Source organism: Perissodus microlepis, chromosome 3 (assembly GCF_051167445.1).
Source record: "Perissodus microlepis isolate ML-2025 ecotype Zambia chromosome 3, ASM5116744v1, whole genome shotgun sequence".
Classification (NCBI taxonomy): Eukaryota; Metazoa; Chordata; class Actinopteri; order Cichliformes; family Cichlidae; genus Perissodus; species Perissodus microlepis.
This window is the reverse complement of record NC_140463.1, coordinates 42,217,042-42,241,939: the sequence shown is the minus strand read 5'-3', so window position 1 is coordinate 42,241,939 and position 24,898 is coordinate 42,217,042. Positions and strand designations below refer to the sequence as shown.

The following is a 24,898-nucleotide window of genomic DNA, read 5'->3' as shown; positions in this document are numbered from 1 at the left end:
GAGAATCACAAAATCAAAAGAAGAATCACAAAAACAAAATTGAGAAGCACAAAAACAAAACTGAAAAGCACAAAAACATAATTGAGAAGCACAAAAACAAAACTGAAAAGCACAAAAACAAAATTGAGAAGCACAAAAACAAAACTGAGAAGCACAAAAACAAAACTGAGAATCACAAAATCAAAAGAAGAATCACAAAAACAAATGGACTACTTGCACTAGGGCATGTGACGTATTTCCGTTTCCAAATACTACCGCTTGGGCGTTTCCGGTATGTTTGTTTATCTGTCGGTAGCTATGCTAATGTCGCTTCAGAATGAGTATAAAAAGGAAAGTATTTAAAACAGAATATTTTCAAAAACAGGACAAGAAATACTCCGAACATTGCTGTGTCCCACTTTGTTCGGCTTCAGCCAAATTTAACGGCATACTAAGTTTTCATGGCTTTCCGACCCATTCCGACTTGAGAAGACAATGGCTGGTAAACATATGCCGGGATCATTTCACGATTACCTCTCACACCAGGGTCTGCTGCAGCCACTTTTCCAGTGATCAACTCATAGAGCCAACAACCCTCGATGGTCGAAGGCAGCTTATTAAAGGTGCTGTACCAACACTTTTTTGAGTGGAATGGCTATAAAGTTGAACCACCGCGGCGTAGTGTTTGGGAGAGAACGGAGCGACGCCCTGAACTAGTTCCTCCTGACGATCAAGAAGAGCACAGTCTTACAAGAGACCATGACTACTGCTCAGTCCCTGAGCCGTCTGCATTGGACATATCTGCATCAGCTGCAGAAGACCTGTCCAAAGACGTGGAGACTTTGAGGAAGGAAATACAGGAGTTACGTGTCCAGCGAGAATTTGGGTTACAGCGTTTTGCTGGCTCCGACACTGACATCCGATTCTATACCAGGTACACCTAAGTTCTATTCAAGCTAACTGTTTAAAATATACCAAGGTTAAATTTCAAGTGTTTCCAGTCTTAATGAAAACAAAATAGATATTTACTTTTTCTCTGCTGATTGTATGTTTCATGTAGATGCTTTAGTATTTAAACCATATCCTAACGCTACAGGTAAAATACAACACCAAATAGACTCTTAATCAGACTATTTTATACAGCATACCAGTAGCATATTTGTCACAGTTTACATTATTTTTATGCCAATGTTGGATGTTAATTAATGATTGACACATGTATGTCTCTCTCGTGAATAGATTTCCAAGCTATGATCATTTGATGGCATTTTGGTTTTTGATTGAGCCTTGCATCTATAAAATGATCCGGGTTTCAAGAGCCAAGTCAGCTGCCAATCAGAACGAAGAAGTGTTGACACCTGCACGAACATCAACGGTAGGTTATGGGTTTGTTGGTAGTTAGAACTAGAGGTGTAATGTTATTGTATTTATGTACAATAACATTACATAATGTACAATAGCATACATACACAGGTGTATGTATGCTAGACTCAGTATCCTTTACATACTGTGTACTACAGCACCTCATTGTTTACCCCATGGTACAGTATGGTATGCATAACCATTACAAAACATTTAGCCAAGAAAAGCATAATTTTACTAGTTCATAGCTTAAGGAGTAACATTTTCCCTTTTGTCTTCACCTTCCAGAGGCAGCTGCTACAGCCAATTGACGAGTTTTTTCTTTTCCTGGTTTTCCTGTCAGTTGGTTTGAAGGAGAGGGACCTGGCACACCGATTTAACATACACCAGTCCACAGTGAGCCGCATTATTGCAACATGGACAAATTTTCTTGCCACTGCACTGGGGTCTCAATGCATTTGGCTTACACGTGAAGAAGTGCAAGCTTACCTCCCTGAGGAATTCAAAGATTTCTCAGACACCCAGATGATCCTCGACTGTACAGAGCTGAGGCGTCAGACACCATCCTCACCACTTCTCCAAAGTGAAATGTACTCTTCGTACAAATCCCACTGTACGATGAAAGCCCTGGTTGGCATAGCTCCACATGGTCCAGTGACATTCATCTCTAATCTGTATGCTGGTTCGGTTAGTGACAAGGAACTATTCAAACAATCAGGCATTGCTGAGAAGTTGACTGAAGACATGGCAGTGATGGTAGATAAGGGCTTCCTAATCACCGATTGTTGTAAATGCAAAGTGTACTGCCCACCTTTTCTATCTAAGCAGAAGCCAGCATACCAGGTTAAGGAGACGCAGGCCATAGCCAGACTCAGGGTGCATGTGGAGCGAGTCATTAGGAGGATAAAACAGAACAAACTTTTTGATAGCATCATTACCATGTCACATGTTTACAATATCAACCGTTTGCAGTAGCATGTATGCTGTCAAATTACCAGAACACAGTATTAGTTAAAAAATGGGTTAAGTGAGACAAGATGGATTTTTCCCAAGACACCAGTGCCAGTACAAGTAACTTATGGAAAATGACCTGCAGCTGAGGCCACTACAGTTGCATTTCTTCCTTCTCAGCTGACAATACTTGATTACAGAACTGGTACTTGAGTGCTGATAGTTGAGTTTCAGTTATTGATAATTCAAATTCATTGCAAATGTTGAATGTTAATAATACTGTTTAATTATACTACTATATTACTATTCAGATTCAACAAAATTGTTTATCAAAATTATAAAGTAAATCACTAAATCGTTTTAAAATCATAAGTGACATTGTGCTTTTGTAACATCAAAAATACCATTTGTCATTTTCTTCATTCAGTTGTGTTATTGTCTAAATGTATATCAGTATGCTAGGCATGGAGTTTTAAATACTTACCATGTAAATAAGTTCTGCACAAATTCAATGTTTTAATGTGTGTTTTTAAAAAATGAAATTGATGCCATTGCTTAAATAACAGTTTACTGATTTCACATAAAAGTAACATGTAACAACAAAATAATTCATGAAATACATTGCAAATAAAACATCAGTTATTTTGTTCCAGCCAGCCTGAAGGATCTGTTTTTCTTTTTGCTATGTTTTCACTGTTCATTTTTCCAAACACAGGTATCTTGGCATATATATGTAAAAAAAGAAATAGTCTGCCTTTTCTCTGATTGCATTGTGCACATCTGTATCCATGTATATTCTTTGCACTAGGTAGTCCTCTTGTGCCCACACAACAAAGTCACACCACTGCACCCCACTGATGAGCAGTTGAACAACAACTAAACTAAAAACTAAAAGGTGTAAAACAGTGGTGCATAAGTTAGAGACTGGGATGTATATGTACATGACTGAGTTAGCCGTCTTCAGAAAGTGTAATGTTGTATGTAAATTAATACCTATTCTGACACATGTATGAACAAATAGCAACATACATTTGTAACACATGAAACCAAATTTTACAAATCTAATTACCGTACTCCAGTCTGGGCCATCCTATTTGGTACTGGCTTAGTGAAGATCATGGAGTTGATGGGTCCTGGCTTCACACCCTAACAGAAGACACATTTACTATGGATGGTGTTGCTGTTCATATGTAAACATGGACTAATTCAAAAACTTTAACCTCATTTAAATTACCACTGTCCGTGGCTTGTGCCATTGCTGTTCAGATTCCGTGCAGCTATGCACAGGGGGGACAACCGGCACTCCTGAGTAGTGTGCTGTTTGGAAGAGCAGTGCCACTGTGTGATTGCACATAACAACGCCTGCCACACAGGAGCACTGACTATGTGTCAGTATCACCAGCGATGAATCCAGAAGCTTAATCTAAGAAGAAAGAACAAAAATTTAAAAATGTAACATCTTCATGGAAGAGCCGAACAGGAACATAGTTCAGTGTTATGGTTACTGACCCCTACAGGCTTACCCTCCTGAATGCTTAGTGTTTCCTTCTCTCCCTATTAAAACAACTTAACCATCCTTGATAACTGTAATAACTTTGTGTATATTTGCAGTATTAACTTGGTGTCAAATGTTTCTGATCACCCAAACACACGTTGATTTAACTATCTGACTAGTCAAATTAGGAGTGATAAAGCAGGGAGACAAGGAAAACATTCAAGTTGATGGGCCTTTAGGAATGAACTTAACTAATGCTTAAATGAACTGAACCCCACTGAACGGGGATTAACAACTTTACACAGCTTCCTGCCTACACTTAGTCTGTGTGGTGCCTCACTCTTCTTCATTGACCTGTAGCACAGGGCTCTCACACCGACCTCCCCTGACAACCTGTCTTTATTGGACACTGAATAAAGATACAAGTACCATTAGCATTATTTCTGTATTACTCATGTCAGCACGTCTTAAACATATATATTTTACACTTAGCAAGAGTAGCATTAGGTAGTTAACTACCTCCTTAGTTAGCCAACTACCTAACGCTATTATAACAGTGTCTAACAACAAAAGTGACATTAGTTAAGAAAACCTCAACTATAGTTTCGGACGACATAAAATACCGTTTAATAAAACATGTAATATAGAGAATTGACATCAAGTGAAGGACATAGCGGAGTAACGTAGTGTTTGCATTTGACGCTAGCTAGCGTTTCTTTGTCGGTTAATTTACGTTTTCTTACCTTCGTAGTTGTGTATATATGATGCAGCATATAACTTAAATCCTTTAAATAATTTGCTGGCGGGGGTAGTCGTCACTCTGCAAATCCGATGAACATCAGTGATGTTCAATTTTGGGAGCTCTTGTAGGCAGCGAGTGTAGAACGTCGCCATGGTTTAACCACACCGGAAGCACTGGGGCAGGACTACATAGAACGCGGAAGTGATTGTGCAAGTAGTCCATTAGTTCCTGGTCTGGGACCCCAAGGAGTGTGATGGTGTCACTAAGACTTCTCTACCTGTGAGGGAGCTCTGGTCTCTAGACATCATTGTTTATGAGTTGTAAGCACTTCAAATATAACATACATCCATACAACACCATCATCATGACTGGATGGATGGAGATGCAATGGACTGCTGCAAGGGGGGAGACGAGACTTCAGTGGAAGGAGGGGGAGGAGACATGGAAGAACGCTGTTGTTTAGTGTGGGAGATCAAATTGGGCTAAGGAACCTGGGGAGGAAAAGCGACTGCCTTTGAGTGGAGAATTGAAAAGTGTCTGAAACACTGCAAGGAGGAGAGGCACACAAAAATCACACACACAAACAGAAAATGCATTAATCCTATTAAGACATATACACATGCAATGAAGACCAGATAACATCTTAAGCATGCGTTTCTGTTTTATCATCTTGTCCAGTTCACTTAGTGGGATGAGAGGTGATATGTAAACTAGTGGACTAGTATTATGTTAGGAAAGATGATTGAATGATAGCAGGTGTAAACAGAATGCTGTAGAGAGGGTTTAAAATGGGTGGCACTAATAGATTCTGGGTTCTGATGTGTGGGGGAGGTTTTACCATGACACACACCTGCTTACATGGGAAGAAACTCATTATCTAATAGAACAGCAGTGTTATGTGGTGTGTGTGGCTGATGGATGAATGTTTTGGGGATTTATCTGGCTGAGGCATTTTCTTTTGTTACCAAGTTGAACCTGCCAATTAGTTTTGGTTTGAATTACCCTTCCAAGATGAAGAGCATGCTTAGATATGTCCTAACTAGGCCTTCCTGTCTGTTTGTTTTTTTTACTTTCACAGTGCACTGAAAGTTTTGTTTGGTCATGCAACACGCAGCACCTGTACATAAAAGACCAAAGCAGACTGTACTTCCTCAGAAGGCTGAGGTCCTTCAACATCTGCAGGAAGCTCCTGAGGATGTTTTATCAGTCGGTGGTTGCAGGAGTACTGTTCTATGCTGTGGTGTACTGGGGGAGCAGCACAGCAAAGGACTCATCCAGGCTGGAAAAACGAATCAGGAAGGCTGGCTCTGTGGTCGGCATGAAGCTGGACACTTTGGTGACAGTGGCAGAGAAAAGGACATTAAAGAAACTGATGGACATTATGGAAAATGCTGGGCATCCTCTGCACGTGCTCGTAAATAATCAGAGGAGCCTATTCAGCGACAGGTTGCTTCTCTCAAAGTCAAGAACCAACAGGCTTAAAAACTCCTTTGTCCCACACGCCATCAAACTGTTTAACTCCTCGTTGGAGGGGAGAGGGAGGGGAGACAGGAGGACAAAGGCGAGTGGGAACAACTGAGCTGTAGTGCCTTTTCACTGTGCAATATTTGCAATATTTTTTTATATTTGACCTTTTTTGTGGGGCAAATAATATTGACACCAGTCATTTTGAGTTTTTCTGAAATGATTCTGTTGTTGTGTACAAAATATTTAAAAAAAATTAAGCTATAGGGAAATCCTCTGGTTGAAAATCCTGTTTAAAAAAGCACTTGGGACAATTGTGTTGGTGACAGCTTTTGTTATAATATCAATAATATTTATATGAATATGGGATACTGTTACATGTTTGCATAGACTTTTGTGGAATATGGAGACACTCCTGGCATTATATGAGCAAAGTGAGACTCATTTTTTAGGGTTGGTGGAGATGAGTGTGAAGATCCAAACAATCCCTGTCAGTGATGGAGAAGCTTTGATGAAAATATTTGGTAAAAAGTTCACCAGCACGAAGGAAATGAAGTTTCAAACTTTCCTTAGGAGGAGCCCAGCACGCCTGCTTAAAGAAACGTAAGTGTGGCGATGTGGATGCTTGCAGCGACTGCTGTATAGAGGCCATCCTGCTACACATGAAACACATCAGAGTCATAATTGTTATTTTAGTCACGTGTTTGTTTATTATCCTTATTGTTTTATCTGGGACTGTTTGCAGACATCTCAGAGAGAGGAGACACCAGCATCTGAACAGAGACTCAAACCAGCAACCTGCAGCTCCCTGCTTGGCTGCTCCAGTTTTCTCCTCACTCATGTTGCCCACCAGTGATTTCTAGCTGCCCACCCACACAGCAGGCTAGAATATGCGCTGAGCCTCAGCACCCAATACTTGGACATGTTTTCTTTATTAAACAATGAACCAGACCCCAAAAAGTAAACAGCTGTTATTGCTAGGCAACGGGAGCAGCATTTGGAGATGCAGCACCTGACATTCCTGACCATGTGGGCGGAGCATGCATGAAATGGAATGTTTAGTAGAACTGTGCAACACAAGCACTTAGTTACAGCATGTTTCATTGTATCCAGACACAGCTAGAGACACATCTACAGCAGCATCTCTGTGCAGGACAAACGACAGTTGACGAAGAAACATCGAAAACTTCACTTCACTCCTCTACAAAACGTTGGTTCCTTTGTTTAAAAGGCCAAAATGAATCAAGGGAGATCGAGAAGAGGATCGGCGAGTGCTTCACCTCACAATACAGTACAGCTGATTCATTTTAAATTTCAAATGATACAGGCTGAAAATGTCAAATTAAAAGAAGAGGCAGAAAAATCAAGAGGAGAAGCTAAAAATTCAAAGTTTGAAACTGAAGTAGTATTGCAGGAATTACTGCATGTGGGTCTCAAACTTAAAGGAGAGAAGATGAGAAAACAACAGGTAGAAAACGAGAATGAAAACATGAAGAAAGAACTGTTGGAAGCTCAAAAAGCATTGGAGGAAGAGAAAAGCACAGCACAAGAAGCCAAAAATAAATATCAAACTGCAAAGAAGGAGGCAGGAAATGTGATGCAGGAATTACAGGAGGTGCAGGAAGCTTTTGAAGAGGAAAAAAGGAAAATGCAGTTGGCAACACAAGAAGCTGCAAATGTAATGGCTGAAGCTGAAACACTAAGGAAGGAATTACTGCATGTGAAGCAACAACTTGAAGAGGAGAAAAAATGTAAACACGAGGCAGAAAATGAGATTGAAAATATGAAGAAAGAATTGTTGGAAGCTCAAAAAGTGTTGGAGGAAGAGAAAATTAAAATACAGGAAGCAAAGAAAGAAATGGAAGATACAAAGAGTTACACTGAAAACATGAAGAAGGAACTGATGAAAGTGCAAGAGGAACTTGCAGAAGAGAAAATTGAGTTGAAGGTATTCAAGAAAGAAACGACGGTGACCAAGAAAGGCTGCAAAGATGAACTTAAAGAAATACAAAAGCACAAAAAGGAAGCTAAAGAGCTCCTCAAACACAAAGGGAAACTGGCCAAACAGCAGCTGAAAGAAACATTTAAAGATGCCGAGGAGCAGCTCAACAAAACCTTAAAAGAGCTGAAGGCAAAAGAAAAGCAAGCCGAGGACAGGAGGGGATTCTGGAGCAGACTGCTGAGAAAGAACTGACCCAGCAGCATCTTCCTCCTTCCCCCTCTCTCAACCTTTCTTTCACAAAAATCCCCCCAAACTTTACTTGGGACGTTTGTTTGTTTTTTAAAAACTCTATTGTGAATACATGTACTGACATACAAAAATAAAATTGCCATAACTTGACCTCATGTTGCCTGCTTCTTTTCTTGTGTGTCTGTGGATGTAAAACAGTAACACACTTTCTGCTCTGTGTGTTTTTAATTGTAAATAAATGCAATATATCTTCATTTTAAAAACTTCTGCTCTAAATCTTTTTTTAGCAAAATGCTTTTTTTGCCCCTTCCTGATTTCTTATGTTTTAACATGTTTGTTACATTTACATGTTTCCGATTTCAAGTGTTAACACAGATGGTCAGAGACAGAGGTTTGGACAGCTCTTTCCCTTTATTTGTATTTATTCGGGTTATTTTTATACCCAAAAATCCATCCACAAGCTGCAACGCGTCCAGAACTCTGCTGCCTGTATCATCACCAGGACCCCTTCTATCCACCACATCACTCCTGTCCTGCAGCAGCTTCACTGGCTCCCGGTCAAATATCGCATCAATTTCAAAATACTCTTGCACACATTTAAGGCTATTCATCATCTCTCCCCTCCATATCTCTCTGATCTGGTTAAGATCACCACCCCATCTGGTTGTCTCAGATCTACTTCTTCCCTTTCACTCTCCGTCCCCTCCCCCCGTCTTGCCACCATGGGGAGCAGGGCTTTCAGCTGCTCTGCTCCACGACTCTGGAATTCCCGACCTCCTGATTTAAGAAACATCTCTTCCTTCTCTCTCTTTAAGTCCCAACTCAAAACTCACTTGTTCAAAATAGCTTATCCCACATAACCTCTCCACTCTGCTCTTTTATTAGTTTATGTCTTATGCTTTTACGATTGTGTGAACTGTTTGCTTTTATGTTGCTTTTTATTCTAATGTGTACAGTGACCTTGAGTGTTTTGAAAGGTGCTTTCAAATAAAATGTATTATTATTATCTCTGAAATATCTCAGTGTGACACTGATACTGTACATGAGTGTGGTAGGTTTTGAAAACAGCATCAGCAGAGTACACAGCAAAGGGGAAAGGAACAATTGTTCCTTTCAAATTTTATACAAAACATCCAATCCTGGATCATATCCATATCCACTTAGGATTGAGTGATCCAAATACACCACATTGTGACAATAACCACGGCATAGCAGCTGATGAGCAGCAGATAGATACTGCTCGTGGCACCACTGGTGCAACTAGACTTGCAGTCAAGACCGCCTAAACCAAGACCAAGACCAGAGGGTATCGAGACCAAGACAAGACTAAGAACAAGTCGAGACGAAGTCGAGACGAGACCAAGACCAAGATGAGACGAAGTCGAGACGAGACCAAGACCAAGACCAGAGGGTATCGAGACCAAGACAAGACTAAGAACAAGTCGAGACGAAGTCGAGACGAGACCGAGACCAAGATGAGACGAAGTCGAGACGAGACCAAGACCAAGATGAGACGAAGTCGAGACGAGACCAAGACCAAGACAGACAAAAAAGTCTTTAAACTGCAGCCAGATGCTGCTTCGTTTACGGGTGTCAGGCATATTTATGTGTTTTTGCTTTCGCACAGCCCTCCTCACCACTGTCTACTGTCTCACTCACTTACTGAGAGGACAGACGCACCCTCCACTTGACTGTCGCGAAATGCAGATCCAAAAGCAACAACATGGCAGGTCAAGAGACAACAGCAGTATCCTGAGCAGCGAGGGGTCCAGCAGCAACAGCAGTATGTGCAAAAGGCATCAGCAAGGAGAAAACACCATCATCATGACTGGATGGATGGAGATGCAATGGACTGCTGCAAGGGGGGAGACGAGACTTCAGTGGAAGGAGGGGGAGGAGACATGGAAGAACGCTGTTGTTTAGTGTGGGAGATCAAATTGGGCTAAGGAACCTGGGGAGGAAAAGCGACTGCCTTTGAGTGGAGAATTGAAAAGTGTCTGAAACACTGCAAGGAGGAGAGGCACACAAAAATCACACACACAAACAGAAAATGCATTAATCCTATTAAGACATATACACATGCAATGAAGACCAGATAACATCTTAAGCATGCGTTTCTGTTTTATCATCTTGTCCAGTTCACTTAGTGGGATGAGAGGTGATATGTAAACTAGTGGACTAGTATTATGTTAGGAAAGATGATTGAATGATAGCAGGTGTAAACAGAATGCTGTAGAGAGGGTTTAAAATGGGTGGCACTAATAGATTCTGGGTTCTGATGTGTGGGGGAGGTTTTACCATGACACACACCTGCTTACATGGGAAGAAACTCATTATCTAATAGAACAGCAGTGTTATGTGGTGTGTGTGGCTGATGGATGAATGTTTTGGGGATTTATCTGGCTGAGGCATTTTCTTTTGTTACCAAGTTGAACCTGCCAATTAGTTTTGGTTTGAATTACCCTTCCAAGATGAAGAGCATGCTTAGATATGTCCTAACTAGGCCTTCCTGTCTGTTTGTTTTTTTATTTTCACAGTGCACTGAAAGTTTTGTTTGGTCATGCAACACGCAGCACCTGTACATAAAAGGCCAAAGCAGACTGTACTTCTTCAGAAGGCTGAGGTCCTTCAACATCTGCAGGAAGCTCCTGAGGATGTTTTATCAGCCGGTGGTTGCAGGAGTACTGTTCTATGCTGTGGTGTGCTGGGGGAGCAGCACAGCAAAGGACTCATCCAGGCTGGAAAAACGAATCAGGAAGGCTGGCTCTGTGGTCGGCATGAAGCTGGACACTTTGGTGACAGTGGTAGAGAAAAGGACATTAAAGAAACTGATGGACATTATGGAAAATGCTGGGCATCCTCTGCACGTGCTCGTAAATAATCAGAGGAGCCTATTCAGCGACAGGTTGCTTCTCTCAAAGTCAAGAACCAACAGGCTTAAAAACTCCTTTGTCCCACACGCCATCAAACTGTTTAACTCCTCGTTGGAGGGGAGAGGGAGGGGAGACAGGAGGACAAAGGCGAGTGGGAACAACTGAGCTGTAGTGCCTTTTCACTGTGCAATATTTGCAATATTTTTTATATTTGACCTTTTTTGTGGGGCAAATAATATTGACACCAGTCATTTTGAGTTTTTCTGAAATGATTCTGTTGTTGTGTACAAAATATTTAAAAAAAATTAAGCTATAGGGAAATCCTCTGGTTGAAAATCCTGTTTAAAAAAGCACTTGGGACAATTGTGTTGGTGACAGCTTTTGTTATAATATCAATAATATTTATATGAATATGGGATACTGTTACATGTTTGCATAGACTTTTGTGGAATATGGAGACACTCCTGGCATTATATGAGCAAAGTGAGACTCATTTTTTAGGGTTGGTGGAGATGAGTGTGAAGATCCAAACAATCCCTGTCAGTGATGGAGAAGCTTTGATGAAAATATTTGGTAAAAAGTTCACCAGCATGAAGGAAATGAAGTTTCAAACTTTCCTTAGGAGGAGCCCAGCACGCCTGCTTAAAGAATAGTAAGTGTGGCGATGTGGAGGCTTGCAGCGACTGCTGTATAGAGGCCATCCTGCTACACATGAAACACATCAGAGTCATAATTGTTATTTTAGTCACGTGTTTGTTTATTATCCTTATTGTTTTATCTGGGACTGTTTGCAGACATCTCAGAGAGAGGAGACACCAGCATCTGAACAGAGACTCAAACCAGCAACCTGCAGCTCCCTGCTTGGCTGCTCCAGTTTTCTCCTCACTCATGTTGCCCACCAGTGATTTCTAGCTGCCCACCCACACAGCAGGCTAGAATATGCGCTGAGCATCAGCACCCAATACTTGGACATGTTTTCTTTATTAAACAATGAACCAGACCCCAAAAAGTAAACAGCTGTTATTGCTAGGCAACGGGAGCAGCATTTGGAGATGATGCACCTGACATTCCTGACCATGTGGGCGGAGCATGCATGAAATGGAATGTTTAGTAGAACTGTGCAACACAAGCACTTAGTTACAGCATGTTTCATTGTATCCAGACACAGCTAGAGACACATCTACAGCAGCATCTCTGTGCAGGACAAACGACAGTTGACGAAGAAACATCGAAAACTTCACTTCACTCCTCTACAAAACGTTGGTTCCTTTTTTTAAAAGGCCAAAATGAATCAAGGGAGATCGAGAAGAGGATTGGCGAGTGCTTCACCTCACAATACAGTACAGCTGATTCATTTTAAATTTCAAATGATACAGGCTGAAAATGTCAAATTAAAAGAAGAGGCAGAAAAATCAAGAGGAGAAGCTAAAAATTCAAAGTTTGAAACTGAAGTAGTATTGCAGGAATTACTGGATGTGGGTCTCAAACTTAAAGGAGAGAAGATGAGAAAACAACAGGCAGAAAACGAGAATGAAAACATGAAGAAAGAACTGTTGGAAGCTCAAAAAGCATTGGAGGAAGAGAAAAGCACAGCACAAGAAGCCAAAAATAAATATCAAACTGCAAAGAAGGAGGCAGGAAATGTGATGCAGGAATTACAGGAGGTGCAGGAAGCTTTTGAAGAGGAAAAAAGGAAAATGCAGTTGGCAACACAAGAAGCTGCAAATGTAATGGCTGAAGCTGAAACACTAAGGAAGGAATTACTGCATGTGAAGCAACAACTTGAAGAGGAGAAAAAATGTAAACACGAGGCAGAAAATGAGATTGAAAATATGAAGAAAGAATTGTTGGAAGCTCAAAAAGTGTTGGAGGAAGAGAAAATTAAAATACAGGAAGCAAAGAAAGAAATGGAAGATACAAAGAGTTACACTGAAAACATGAAGAAGGAACTGATGAAAGTGCAAGAGGAACTTGCAGAAGAGAAAATTGAGTTGAAGGTATTCAAGAAAGAAACGACGGTGACCAAGAAAGGCTGCAAAGATGAACTTAAAGAAATACAAAAGCACAAAAAGGAAGCTAAAGAGCTCCTCAAACACAAAGGGAAACTGGCCAAACAGCAGCTGAAAGAAACATTTAAAGATGCCGAGGAGCAGCTCAACAAAACCTTAAAAGAGCTGAAGGCAAAAGAAAAGCAAGCCGAGGACAGGAGGGGATTCTGGAGCAGACTGCTGAGAAAGAACTGACCCAGCAGCATCTTCCTCCTTCCCCCTCTCTCAACCTTTCTTTCACAAAAATCCCCCCAAACTTTACTTGGGACGTTTGTTTGTTTTTTAAAAACTCTATTGTGAATATATGTACTGACATACAAAAATAAAATTGCCATAACTTGACCTCATGTTGCCTGCTTCTTTTCTTGTGTGTCTGTGGATGTAAAACAGTAACACACTTTCTGCTCTGTGTGTTTTTAATTGTAAATAAATGCAATATATCTTCATTTTAAAAACTTCTGCTCTAAATCTTTTTTTAGCAAAATGCTTTTTTTGCCCCTTCCTGATTTCTTATGTTTTAACATGTTTGCTACATTTACATGTTTCCGATTTCAAGTGTTAACACAGATGGTCAGAGACAGAGGTTTGGACAGCTCTTTCCCTTTATTTGTATTTATTCGGGTTATTTTTATACCCAAAAATCCATCCACAAGCTGCAACGCGTCCAGAACTCTGCTGCCTGTATCATCACCAGGACCCCTTCTATCCACCACATCACTCCTGTCCTGCAGCAGCTTCACTGGCTCCCGGTCAAATATCGCATCAATTTCAAAATACTCTTGCACACATTTAAGGCTATTCATCATCTCTCCCCTCCATATCTCTCTGATCTGGTTAAGATCACCACCCCATCTGGTTGTCTCAGATCTACTTCTTCCCTTTCACTCTCCGTCCCCTCCCCCCGTCTTGCCACCATGGGGAGCAGGGCTTTCAGCTGCTCTGCTCCACGACTCTGGAATTCCCGACCTCCTGATTTAAGAAACATCTCTTCCTTCTCTCTCTTTAAGTCCCAACTCAAAACTCACTTGTTCAAAATAGCTTATCCCACATAACCTCTCCACTCTGCTCTTTTATTAGTTTATGTCTTATGCTTTTACGATTGTGTGAACTGCTTGCTTTTATGTTGCTTTTTATTCTAATGTGTACAGTGACCTTGAGTGTTTTGAAAGGTGCTTTCAAATAAAATGTATTATTATTATCTTTGAAATATCTCAGTGTGACACTGATACTGTACATGAGTGTGGTAGGTTTTGAAAACAGCATCAGCAGAGTACACAGCAAAGGGGAAAGGAACAATTGTTCCTTTCAAATTTTATACAAAACATCCAATCCTGGATCATATCCATATCCACTTAGGATTGAGTGATCCAAATACACCACATTGTGACAATAACCACAGCATAGCAGCTGATGAGCAGCAGATAGATACTGCTCGTGGCACCACTGGTGCAACTAGACTTGCAGTCAAGACCGCCTAAACCAAGACCAAGACCAGAGGGTATCGAGACCAAGACAAGACTAAGAACAAGTCGAGACGAAGTCGAGACGAGACCAAGACCGAGACCGAGACCAAGATGAGACGAAGTCGAGACGAGACCAAGACCAAGATGAGACGAAGTCGAGACGAGACCAAGACCAAGACAGACAAAAAAGTCTTTAAACTGCAGCCAGATGCTGCTTCGTTTACGGGTGTCAGGCATATTTATGTGTTTTTGCTTTCGCACAGCCCTCCTCACCACTGTCTACTGTCTCACTCACTTACTGAGAGGACAGACGCACCCTCCACTTGACTGTCGCGAAATGCAGATCCAAAAGCAACAACATGGCAGGTCAAGAGACAACAGCAGTATCCTGAGCAGCGAGGGGTCCAGCAGCAACAGCAGTATGTGCAAAAGGCATCAGCAAGGAGAAAACACCATCATCATGACTGGATGGATGGAGATGCAATGGACTGCTGCAAGGGCGGAGACGAGACTTCAGTGGAAGGAGGGGGAGGAGACATGGAAGAACGCTGTTGTTTAGTGTGGGAGATCAAATTGGGCTAAGGAACCTGGGGAGGAAAAGCGACTGCCTTTGAGTGGAGAATTGAAAAGTGTCTGAAACACTGCAAGGAGGAGAGGCACACAAAAATCACACACACAAACAGAAAATGCATTAATCCTATTAAGACATATACACATGCAATGAAGACCAGATAACATCTTAAGCATGCGTTTCTGTTTTATCATCTTGTCCAGTTCACTTAGTGGGATGAGAGGTGATATGTAAACTAGTGGACTAGTATTATGTTAGGAAAGATGATTGAATGATAGCAGGTGTAAACAGAATGCTGTAGAGAGGGTTTAAAATGGGTGGCACTAATAGATTCTGGGTTCTGATGTGTGGGGGAGGTTTTACCATGACACACACCTGCTTACATGGGAAGAAACTCATTATCTAATAGAACAGCAGTGTTATGTGGTGTGTGTGGCTGATGGATGAATGTTTTGGGGATTTATCTGGCTGAGGCATTTTCTTTTGTTACCAAGTTGAACCTGCCAATTAGTTTTGGTTTGAATTACCCTTCCAAGATGAAGAGCATGCTTAGATATGTCCTAACTAGGCCTTCCTGTCTGTTTGTTTTTTTATTTTCACAGTGCACTGAAACTTTTGTTTGGTCATGCAACACGCAGCACCTGTACATAAAAGACCAAAGCAGACTGTACTTCCTCAGAAGGCTGAGGTCCTTCAACATCTGCAGGAAGCTCCTGAGGATGTTTTATCAGCCGGTGGTTGCAGGAGTACTGTTCTATGCTGTGGGGTGCTGGGGGAGCAGCACAGCAAAGGACTCATCCAGGCTGGAAAAACGAATCAGGAAGGCTGGCTCTGTGGTCGGCATGAAGCTGGACACTTTGGTGACAGTGGCAGAGAAAAGGACATTAAAGAAACTGATGGACATTATGGAAAATGCTGGGCATCCTCTGCACGTGCTCGTAAATAATCAGAGGAGCCTATTCAGCGACAGGTTGCTTCTCTCAAAGTCAAGAACCAACAGGCTTAAAAACTCCTTTGTCCCACACGCCATCAAACTGTTTAACTCCTCGTTGGAGGGGAGAGGGAGGGGAGACAGGAGGACAAAGGCGAGTGGGAACAACTGAGCTGTAGTGCCTTTTCACTGTGCAATATTTGCAATATTTTTTTATATTTGACCTTTTTTGTGGGGCAAATAATATTGACACCAGTCATTTTGAGTTTTTCTGAAATGATTCTGTTGTTGTGTACAAAATATTTAAAAAACAATTAAGCTATAGGGAAATCCTCTGGTTGAAAATCCTGTTTAAAAAAGCACTTGGGACAATTGTGTTGGTGACAGCTTTTGTTATAATATCAATAATATTTATATGAATATGGGATACTGTTACATGTTTGCATAGACTTTTGTGGAATATGGAGACACTCCTGGCATTATATGAGCAAAGTGAGACTCATTTTTTAGGGTTGGTGGAGATGAGTGTGAAGATCCAAACAATCCCTGTCAGTGATGGAGAAGCTTTGATGAAAATATTTGGTAAAAAGTTCACCAGCATGAAGGAAATGAAGTTTCAAACTTTCCTTAGGAGGAGCCCAGCACGCCTGCTTAAAGAATAGTAAGTGTGGCGATGTGGATGCTTGCAGCGACTGCTGTATAGAGGCCATCCTGCTACACATGAAACACATCAGAGTCATAATTGTTATTTTAGTCACGTGTTTGTTTATTATCCTTATTGTTTTATCTGGGACTGTTTGCAGACATCTCAGAGAGAGGAGACACCAGCATCTGAACAGAGACTCAAACCAGCAACCTGCAGCTCCCTGCTTGGCTGCTCCAGTTTTCTCCTCACTCATGTTGCCCACCAGTGATTTCTAGCTGCCCACCCACACAGCAGGCTAGAATATGCGCTGAGCCTCAGCACCCAATACTTGGACATGTTTTCTTTATTAAACAATGAACCAGACCCCAAAAAGTAAACAGCTGTTATTGCTAGGCAACGGGAGCAGCATTTGGAGATGCAGCACCTGACATTCCTGACCATGTGGGCGGAGCATGCATGAAATGGAATGTTTAGTAGAACTGTGCAACACAAGCACTTAGTTACAGCATGTTTCATTGTATCCAGACACAGCTAGAGACACATCTACAGCAGCATCTCTGTGCAGGACAAACGACAGTTGACGAAGAAAACATCGAAAACTTCACTTCACTCCTCTACAATACGTTGGTTCCTTTTTTTAAAAGGCCAAAATGAATCGAGGGAGAACGAGAAGAGGATCGGCGAGTGCTTCACCTCACAATACAGTACAGCTGATTCATTTTAAATTTCAAATGATACAGGCTGAAAATGTCAAATTAAAAGAAGAGGCAGAAAAATCAAGAGGAGAAGCTAAAAATTCAAAGTTTGAAACTGAAGTAGTATTGCAGGAATTACTGGATGTGGGTCTCAAACTTAAAGGAGAGAAGATGAGAAAACAACAGGCAGAAAACGAGAATGAAAACATGAAGAAAGAACTGTTGGAAGCTCAAAAAGCATTGGAGGAAGAGAAAAGCACAGCACAAGAAACCAAAAATAAATATCAAACTGCAAAGAAGGAGGCAGGAAATGTGATGCAGGAATTACAGGAGGTGCAGGAAGCTTTTGAAGAGGAAAAAAGGAAAATGCAGTTGGCAACACAAGAAGCTGCAAATGTAATGGCTGAAGCTGAAACACTAAGGAAGGAATTACTGCATGTGAAGCAACAACTTGAAGAGGAGAAAAAATGTAAACACGAGGCAGAAAATGAGATTGAAAATATGAAGAAAGAATTGTTGGAAGCTCAAAAAGTGTTGGAGGAAGAGAAAATTAAAATACAGGAAGCAAAGAAAGAAATGGAAGATACAAAGAGTTACACTCAAAACATGAAGAAGGAACTGATGAAAGTTCAAGAAGAACTTGCAGAAGAGAAAATTGAGTTGAAGGCATTCAAGAAAGAAACGACGGTGACCAAGAAAGGCTGCAAAGATGAACTTAAAGAAATACAAAAGCACAAAAAGGAAGCTAAAGAGCTCCTCAAACACAAAGGGAAACTGGCCAAACAGCAGCTGAAAGAAACATTTAAAGATGCCGAGGAGCAGCTCAACAAAACCTTAAAAGAGCTGAAGGCAAAAGAAAAGCAAGCCGAGGACAGGAGGGGATTCTGGAGCAGACTGCTGAGAAAGAACTGACCCAGCAGCATCTTCCTCCTTCCCCCTCTCTCAACCTTTCTTTCACAAAAATCCCCCCAAACTTTACTTGGGACGTTTGTTTGTTTTTTAAAAACTCTATTGTGAATACATGTACTGACATACACAAATAAAATTGCCATAACTTGACCTCATGTTGCCTGCTTCTTTTCTTGTGTGTCTGTGGATGTAAAACAGTAACACACTTTCTGCTCTGTGTGTTTTTAATTGTAAATAAATGCAATATATCTTCATTTTAAAAACTTCTGCTCTAAATCTTTTTTTAGCAAAATGCTTTTTTTGCCCCTTCCTGATTTCTTATGTTTTAACATGTTTGTTACATTTACATGTTTCCGATTTCAAGTGTTAACACAGATGGTCAGAGACAGAGGTTTGGACAGCTCTTTCCCTTTATTTGTATTTATTCAGGTTATTTTTATACTCAAAAATCCATCCACAAGCTGCAACGCGTCCAGAACTCTGCTGCCTGTATCATCACCAGGACCCCTTCTATCCACCACATCACTCCTGTCCTGCAGCAGCTTCACTGGCTCCCGGTCAAATATCGCATCAATTTCAAAATACTCTTGCACACATTTAAGGCTATTCATCATCTCTCCCCTCCATATCTCTCTGATCTGGTTAAGATCACCACCCCATCTGGTTGTCTCAGATCTACTTCTTCCCTTTCACTCTCCGTCCCCTCCCCCCGTCTTGCCACCATGGGGAGCAGGGCTTTCAGCTGCTCTGCTCCACGACTCTGGAATTCCCGACCTCCTGATTTAAGAAACATCTCTTCCTTCTCTCTCTTTAAGTCCCAACTCAAAACTCACTTGTTCAAAATAGCTTATCCCACATAACCTCTCCACTCTGCTCTTTTATTAGTTTATGTCTTATGCTTTTACGATTGTGTGAACTGCTTGCTTTTATGTTGCTTTTTATTCTAATGTGTACAGTGACCTTGAGTGTTTTGAAAGGCGCTTTCAAATAAAATGTATTATTATTATCTTTGAAATATCTCAGTGTGACACTGATACTGTACATGAGTGTGGTAGGTTTTGAAAACAGCATCAGCAGAGTACACAGCAAAGGGGAAAGGAACAATTGTTCCTTTCAAATTTTATACAAAACATCCAATCCTGGATCATATCCATATCCACTTAGGATTGAGTGATCCAAATACACCACATTGTGACAATAACCACGGCATAGCAGCTGATGAGCAGCAGATAGATACTGCTCATGGCACCACTGGTGCAACTAGACTTGCAGTCAAGACCGCCTAAACCAAGACCAAGACCAGAGGGTATCGAGACCAAGACAAGACTAAGAACAAGTCGAGACGAAGTCGAGACGAGACCGAGACCAAGACCAAGACAGACAAAAAAGTCTTTAAACTGCAGCCAGATGCTGCTTCGTTTACGGGTGTCAGGCATATTTATGTGTTTTTGCTTTCGCACAGCCCTCCTCACCACTGTCTACTGTCTCACTCACTTACTGAGAGGACAGACGCACCCTCCACTTGACTGTCGCGAAATGCAGATCCAAAAGCAACAACATGGCAGGTCAAGAGACAACAGCAGTATCCTGAGCAGCGAGGGGTCCAGCAGCAACAGCAGTATGTGCAAAAGGCATCAGCAAGGAGAAAACACCATCATCATGACTGGATGGATGGAGATGCAATGGACTGCTGCAAGGGCGGAGACGAGACTTCAGTGGAAGGAGGGGGAGGAGACATGGAAGAACGCTGTTGTTTAGTGTGGGAGATCAAATTGGGCTAAGGAACCTGGGGAGGAAAAGCGACTGCCTTTGAGTGGAGAATTGAAAAGTGTCTGAAACACTGCAAGGAGGAGAGGCACACAAAAATCACACACACAAACAGAAAATGCATTAATCCTATTAAGACATATACACATGCAATGAAGACCAGATAACATCTTAAGCATGCGTTTCTGTTTTATCATCTTGTCCAGTTCACTTAGTGGGATGAGAGGTGATATGTAAACTAGTGGACTAGTATTATGTTAGGAAAGATGATTGAATGATAGCAGGTGTAAACAGAATGCTGTAGAGAGGGTTTAAAATGGGTGGCACTAATAGATTCTGGGTTCTGATGTGTGGGGGAGGTTTTACCATGACACACACCTGCTTACATGGGAAGAAACTCATTATCTAATAGAACAGCAGTGTTATGTGGTGTGTGTGGCTGATGGATGAATTTTTTGGGGATTTATCTGGCTGAGGCATTTTCTTTTGTTACCAAGTTGAACCTGCCAATTAGTTTTGGTTTGAATTACCCTTCCAAGATGAAGAGCATGCTTAGATATGTCCTAACTAGGCCTTCCTGTCTGTTTGTTTTTTTTACTTTCACAGTGCACTGAAAGTTTTGTTTGGTCATGCAACACGCAGCACCTGTACATAAAAGGCCAAAGCAGACTGTACTTCCTCAGAAGGCTGAGGTCCTTCAACATCTGCAGGAAGCTCCTGAGGATGTTTTATCAGTCGGTGGTTGCAGGAGTACTGTTCTATGCTGTGGTGTGCTGGGGGAGCAGCACAGCAAAGGACTCATCCAGGCCGGAAAAACGAACCAGGAAGGCTGGCTCTGTGGTCGGCATGAAGCTGGACACTTTGGTGACAGTGGCAGAGAAAAGGACATTAAAGAAACTGATGGACATTATGGAAAATGCTGGGCATCCTCTGCACGTGCTCATAAATAATCAGAGGAGCCTATTCAGCGACAGGTTGCTTCTCTCAAAGTCAAAACAAACAGGCTTAAAAACTCCTTTGTCCCACACGCCATCAAACTGTTTAACTCCTCGTTGGAGGGGAGAGGGAGGGGAGACAGGAGGACAAAGGCGAGTGGGAACAACTGAGCTGTAGTGCCTTTTCACTGTGCAATATTTGCAATATTTGTTTATATTTGACCTTTTTTGTGGGGCAAATAATATTGACACCAGTCATTTTGAGTTTTTCTGAAATGATTCTGTTGTTGTGTACAAAATATTTTTAAAAAATTAAGCTATAGGGAAATCCTCTGGTTGAAAATCCTGTTTAAAAAAGCACTTGGGACAATTGTGTTGGTGACAGCTTTTGTTATAATATCAATAATATTTATATGAATATGGGATACTGTTACATGTTTGCATAGACTTTTGTGGAATATGGAGACACTCCTGGCATTATATGAGCAAAGTGAGACTCATTTTTTAGGGTTGGTGGAGATGAGTGTGAAGATCCAAACAATCCCTGTCAGTGATGGAGAAGCTTTGATGAAAATATTTGGTAAAAAGTTCACCAGCATGAAGGAAATGAAGTTTCAAACTTTCCTTAGGAGGAGCCCAGCACGCCTGCTTAAAGAAACGTAAGTGTGGCGATGTGGATGCTTGCAGCGACTGCTGTATAGAGGCCATCCTGCTACACATGAAACACATCAGAGTCATAATTGTTATTTTAGTCACGTGTTTGTTTATTATCCTTATTGTTTTATCTGGGACTGTTTGCAGACATCTCAGAGAGAGGAGACACCAGCATCTGAACAGAGACTCAAACCAGCAACCTGCAGCTCCCTGCTTGGCTGCTCCAGTTTTCTCCTCACTCATGTTGCCCACCAGTGATTTCTAGCTGCCCACCCACACAGCAGGCTAGAATATGCGCTGAGCCTCAGCACCCAATACTTGGACATGTTTTCTTTATTAAACAATGAACCAGACCCCAAAAAGTAAACAGCTGTTATTGCTAGGCAACGGGAGCAGCATTTGGTGATGCAGCACCTGACATTCCTGACCATGTGGGCGGAGCATGCATGAAATGGAATGTTCAGTAGAACTGTGCAACACAAGCACTTAGTTACAGCATGTTTCATTGTATCCAGACACAGCTAGAGACACATCTACAGCAGCATCTCTGTGCAGGACAAACGACAGTTGACGAAGAAAACATCGAAAACTTCACTTCACTCCTCTACAATACGTTGGTTCCTTTGTTTAAAAGGCCAAAATGAATCGAGGGAGAACGAGAAGAGGATCGGCGAGTGCTTCACCATACAATACAGTACAGCTGATTAACCTGCAAGAAGAATTTCAAATGATACAGGCTGAAAATGTCAAATTAAAAGAAGAGGCAGAAAAATCAAGAGGAGAAGCTGAAAATTCAAAGTTTGAAACTGAAGTAGTATTGCAGGAATTACTGCATGTGGGTCTCAAACTTAAAGGAGAGAAGATGAGAAAACAACAGGCAGAAAACGAGAATGAAAACATGAAGAAAGAACTGTTGGAAGCTCAAAAAGCATTGGAGGAAGAGAAAAGCACAGCACAAGAAGCCAAAAATAAATATCAAACTGCAAAGAAGGAGGCAGGAAATGTGATTCAGGAATTACAGGAGGTGCAGGAAGCTTTTGAAGAGGAAAAAAGGAAAATGCAGTTGGCAACACAAGAAGCTGCAAATGTAATGGCTGAAGCTGAAAAACTAAGGAAGGAATTACTGCATGTAAAGCAACAACTTGAAGAGGAGAAAAAACGTAAACATGAGGCAGAAAATGAGATTGAAAATATGAAGAAAGAATTGTTGGAAGCTCAAAAAGTGTTGGAGGAAGAGAAAATTAAAATACAGGAAGCAAAGAAAGAAATGGGAGATACAAAGAGTTACACTCAAAACATGAAGAAGGAACTGATGAAAGTGCAAGAAGAACTTGCAGAAGAGAAAATTGAGGTGAAGGCATTCAAGAAAGAAATGAGCGGCTCTGCGGTGACCAAGAAAGACTGCAAAGACGCACTTAAAGAAATACGAAAGCACAAAAAGGAAGCTAAAGAGCTCCTCAAACACAAAGGGAAACTGGCCAAACAGCAGCTGAAAGAAACATTTAAAGATGCCGAGAAGCAGCTCAACAAAACCTTAAAAGAGCTGAAGGCAAAAGAAAAGCAAGCCGAGGACAGGAGGGGATTCTGGAGAAGACTGCTGAGAAAGAACTGACCCAGCAGCATCTTCCTCCTTCCCCCTCTCTCAACCTTTCTTTCACAAAAATCCCCCCAAACTTTACTTGGGACGTTTGTTTGTTTTTTAAAAACTCTATTGTGAATACATGTACTGACATACACAAATAAAATTGCCATAACTTGACCTCATGTTGCCTGCTTCTTTTCTTGTGTGTCTGTGGATGTAAAACAGTAACACACTTTCTGCTCTGTGTCTTTAATTGTAAATAAATGCAATATGTTTTCATTTTAAAATGCAGTGCAAAAAACTTCTGCTCTAAATCTTTTTTTTTTTTAGCAAAAAGCTTTTTTTTTTGCCTGTTGTGGAATTTTTCCATTTAAATAAAGCCTGCAGGCGAGCGGTGAGCGGTAGCTAACATTCTTTAATCAAAACACACAAAGAACAGACAACCAAGCTTGATGAAGTCCCTGCATGACCGCGGGACAGACGGTCAGCAGAGTCTCCCTGAGCCTAGCATGGCTCTCAGTTAAATACCTTCTCCAGGAACAAAAGGCAGTACATAGCTGTTTCACACCTTAAGGTTCACACTCCCTTGCTACCTACCAGAGTCCTCAAAGAGACAAAAGACTCTTCCTGTGGAGTTGCCTGCTTCCCCCAACTTCCTTACTAGACCCCCAGCATTTGTCTTACTGTATGAGTGTGAGACATGTTAAAATCCAGTGGCACCAAGGTATCATACAATAAAGTAATGTGATTAATACACAAGTAAAAGAAATTCCTATAAATGCCCCTTCCTGATTTCTTATGTTTTAACATGTTTGTTACACTTACATGTTTCCAATTTCAAATGTTAACACAGATGTTCAGAGTAAATACAGATTGTAGTTTTTTAAATGATGATTTCATTTAGTTTGGGGAAACAGCTCTCCAACTTTACCTCATGTAGAAAAAGTAATTTCCTTCTAAACCTAATAAGTGGTTTTGTCATCTAGCAAGAACTGCAATCAAGCATTTGCAATAACTAATAAAAAAAGCACTTGGGACAATTGTGTTGGTGACAGCTTTTGTTATAATATCAATAATATTTATATGAATATATTTATATAATACATTAACGACATTGCTTTTGGCTCTTTACCAATGTCTTGTGCTGCTAGCTGAGGCCACCTACACCACACCAGGGCCTGTGACTCTGGCTAAGGCAATCAACACCACACCAGGGCCTGAGTTGCCAGCTGGGGCCACCTACACCACACCAGGGCCTGTGGCTCTGGCTTAAGCCATCTACACCACACCAGGGCCTGAGTTGTTGGTGAGGCCACTTACACCACACCAGGGCCTGTGGCTCTTGCTCAGGCCACTTACACCACACCAGGGACTGTGGCTCTGCCTGAGGCCACCTACAAACACACCAGGGCCAGTGCTGCTGGCCGAGGCTAACTACACCACACCAGGCCCTGTGCTGGTTTCTGAGGCCATCTTCAAAAATCCAGAGCCTGTGCTGCTGGATAAATGCTAAACTGAGTCTTTGGGTTAGGGTATTAGGCAAGCATGCAGGTAGGGTTATAGGATTGTGTTTGTAACTTCAGGTACTTGCCACCTCATCAGTTGATTCCATAAATTGACACATTGTGCTGGTCCCAGCA

General features: G+C 41.4%; 2 protein-coding genes across 2 annotated transcripts; both read left to right on the top strand.

The window, feature by feature from the left end:
- The first annotated feature begins 764 nt into the window (after positions 1-764).
- LOC146391557 (uncharacterized) lies at positions 765-2,801 on the top strand. Its single transcript, XM_084924527.1, has 3 exons — positions 765-913; positions 1,219-1,354; positions 1,630-2,801. The coding sequence occupies exons 2-3, from the start codon at positions 1,241-1,243 to the stop codon at positions 2,314-2,316; spliced, it is 801 nt and encodes a 266-aa protein (XP_084780653.1). The 5' UTR covers positions 765-913; positions 1,219-1,240; the 3' UTR covers positions 2,317-2,801.
- LOC146391556 (uncharacterized) lies at positions 2,379-23,288 on the top strand. Its single transcript, XM_084922855.1, has 5 exons — positions 2,379-2,412; positions 12,399-12,469; positions 12,827-13,267; positions 17,361-18,281; positions 22,521-23,288. The coding sequence occupies exons 1-5, from the start codon at positions 2,379-2,381 to the stop codon at positions 23,286-23,288; spliced, it is 2,235 nt and encodes a 744-aa protein (XP_084778981.1).
- Positions 23,289-24,898: the final 1,610 nt, after the last annotated feature.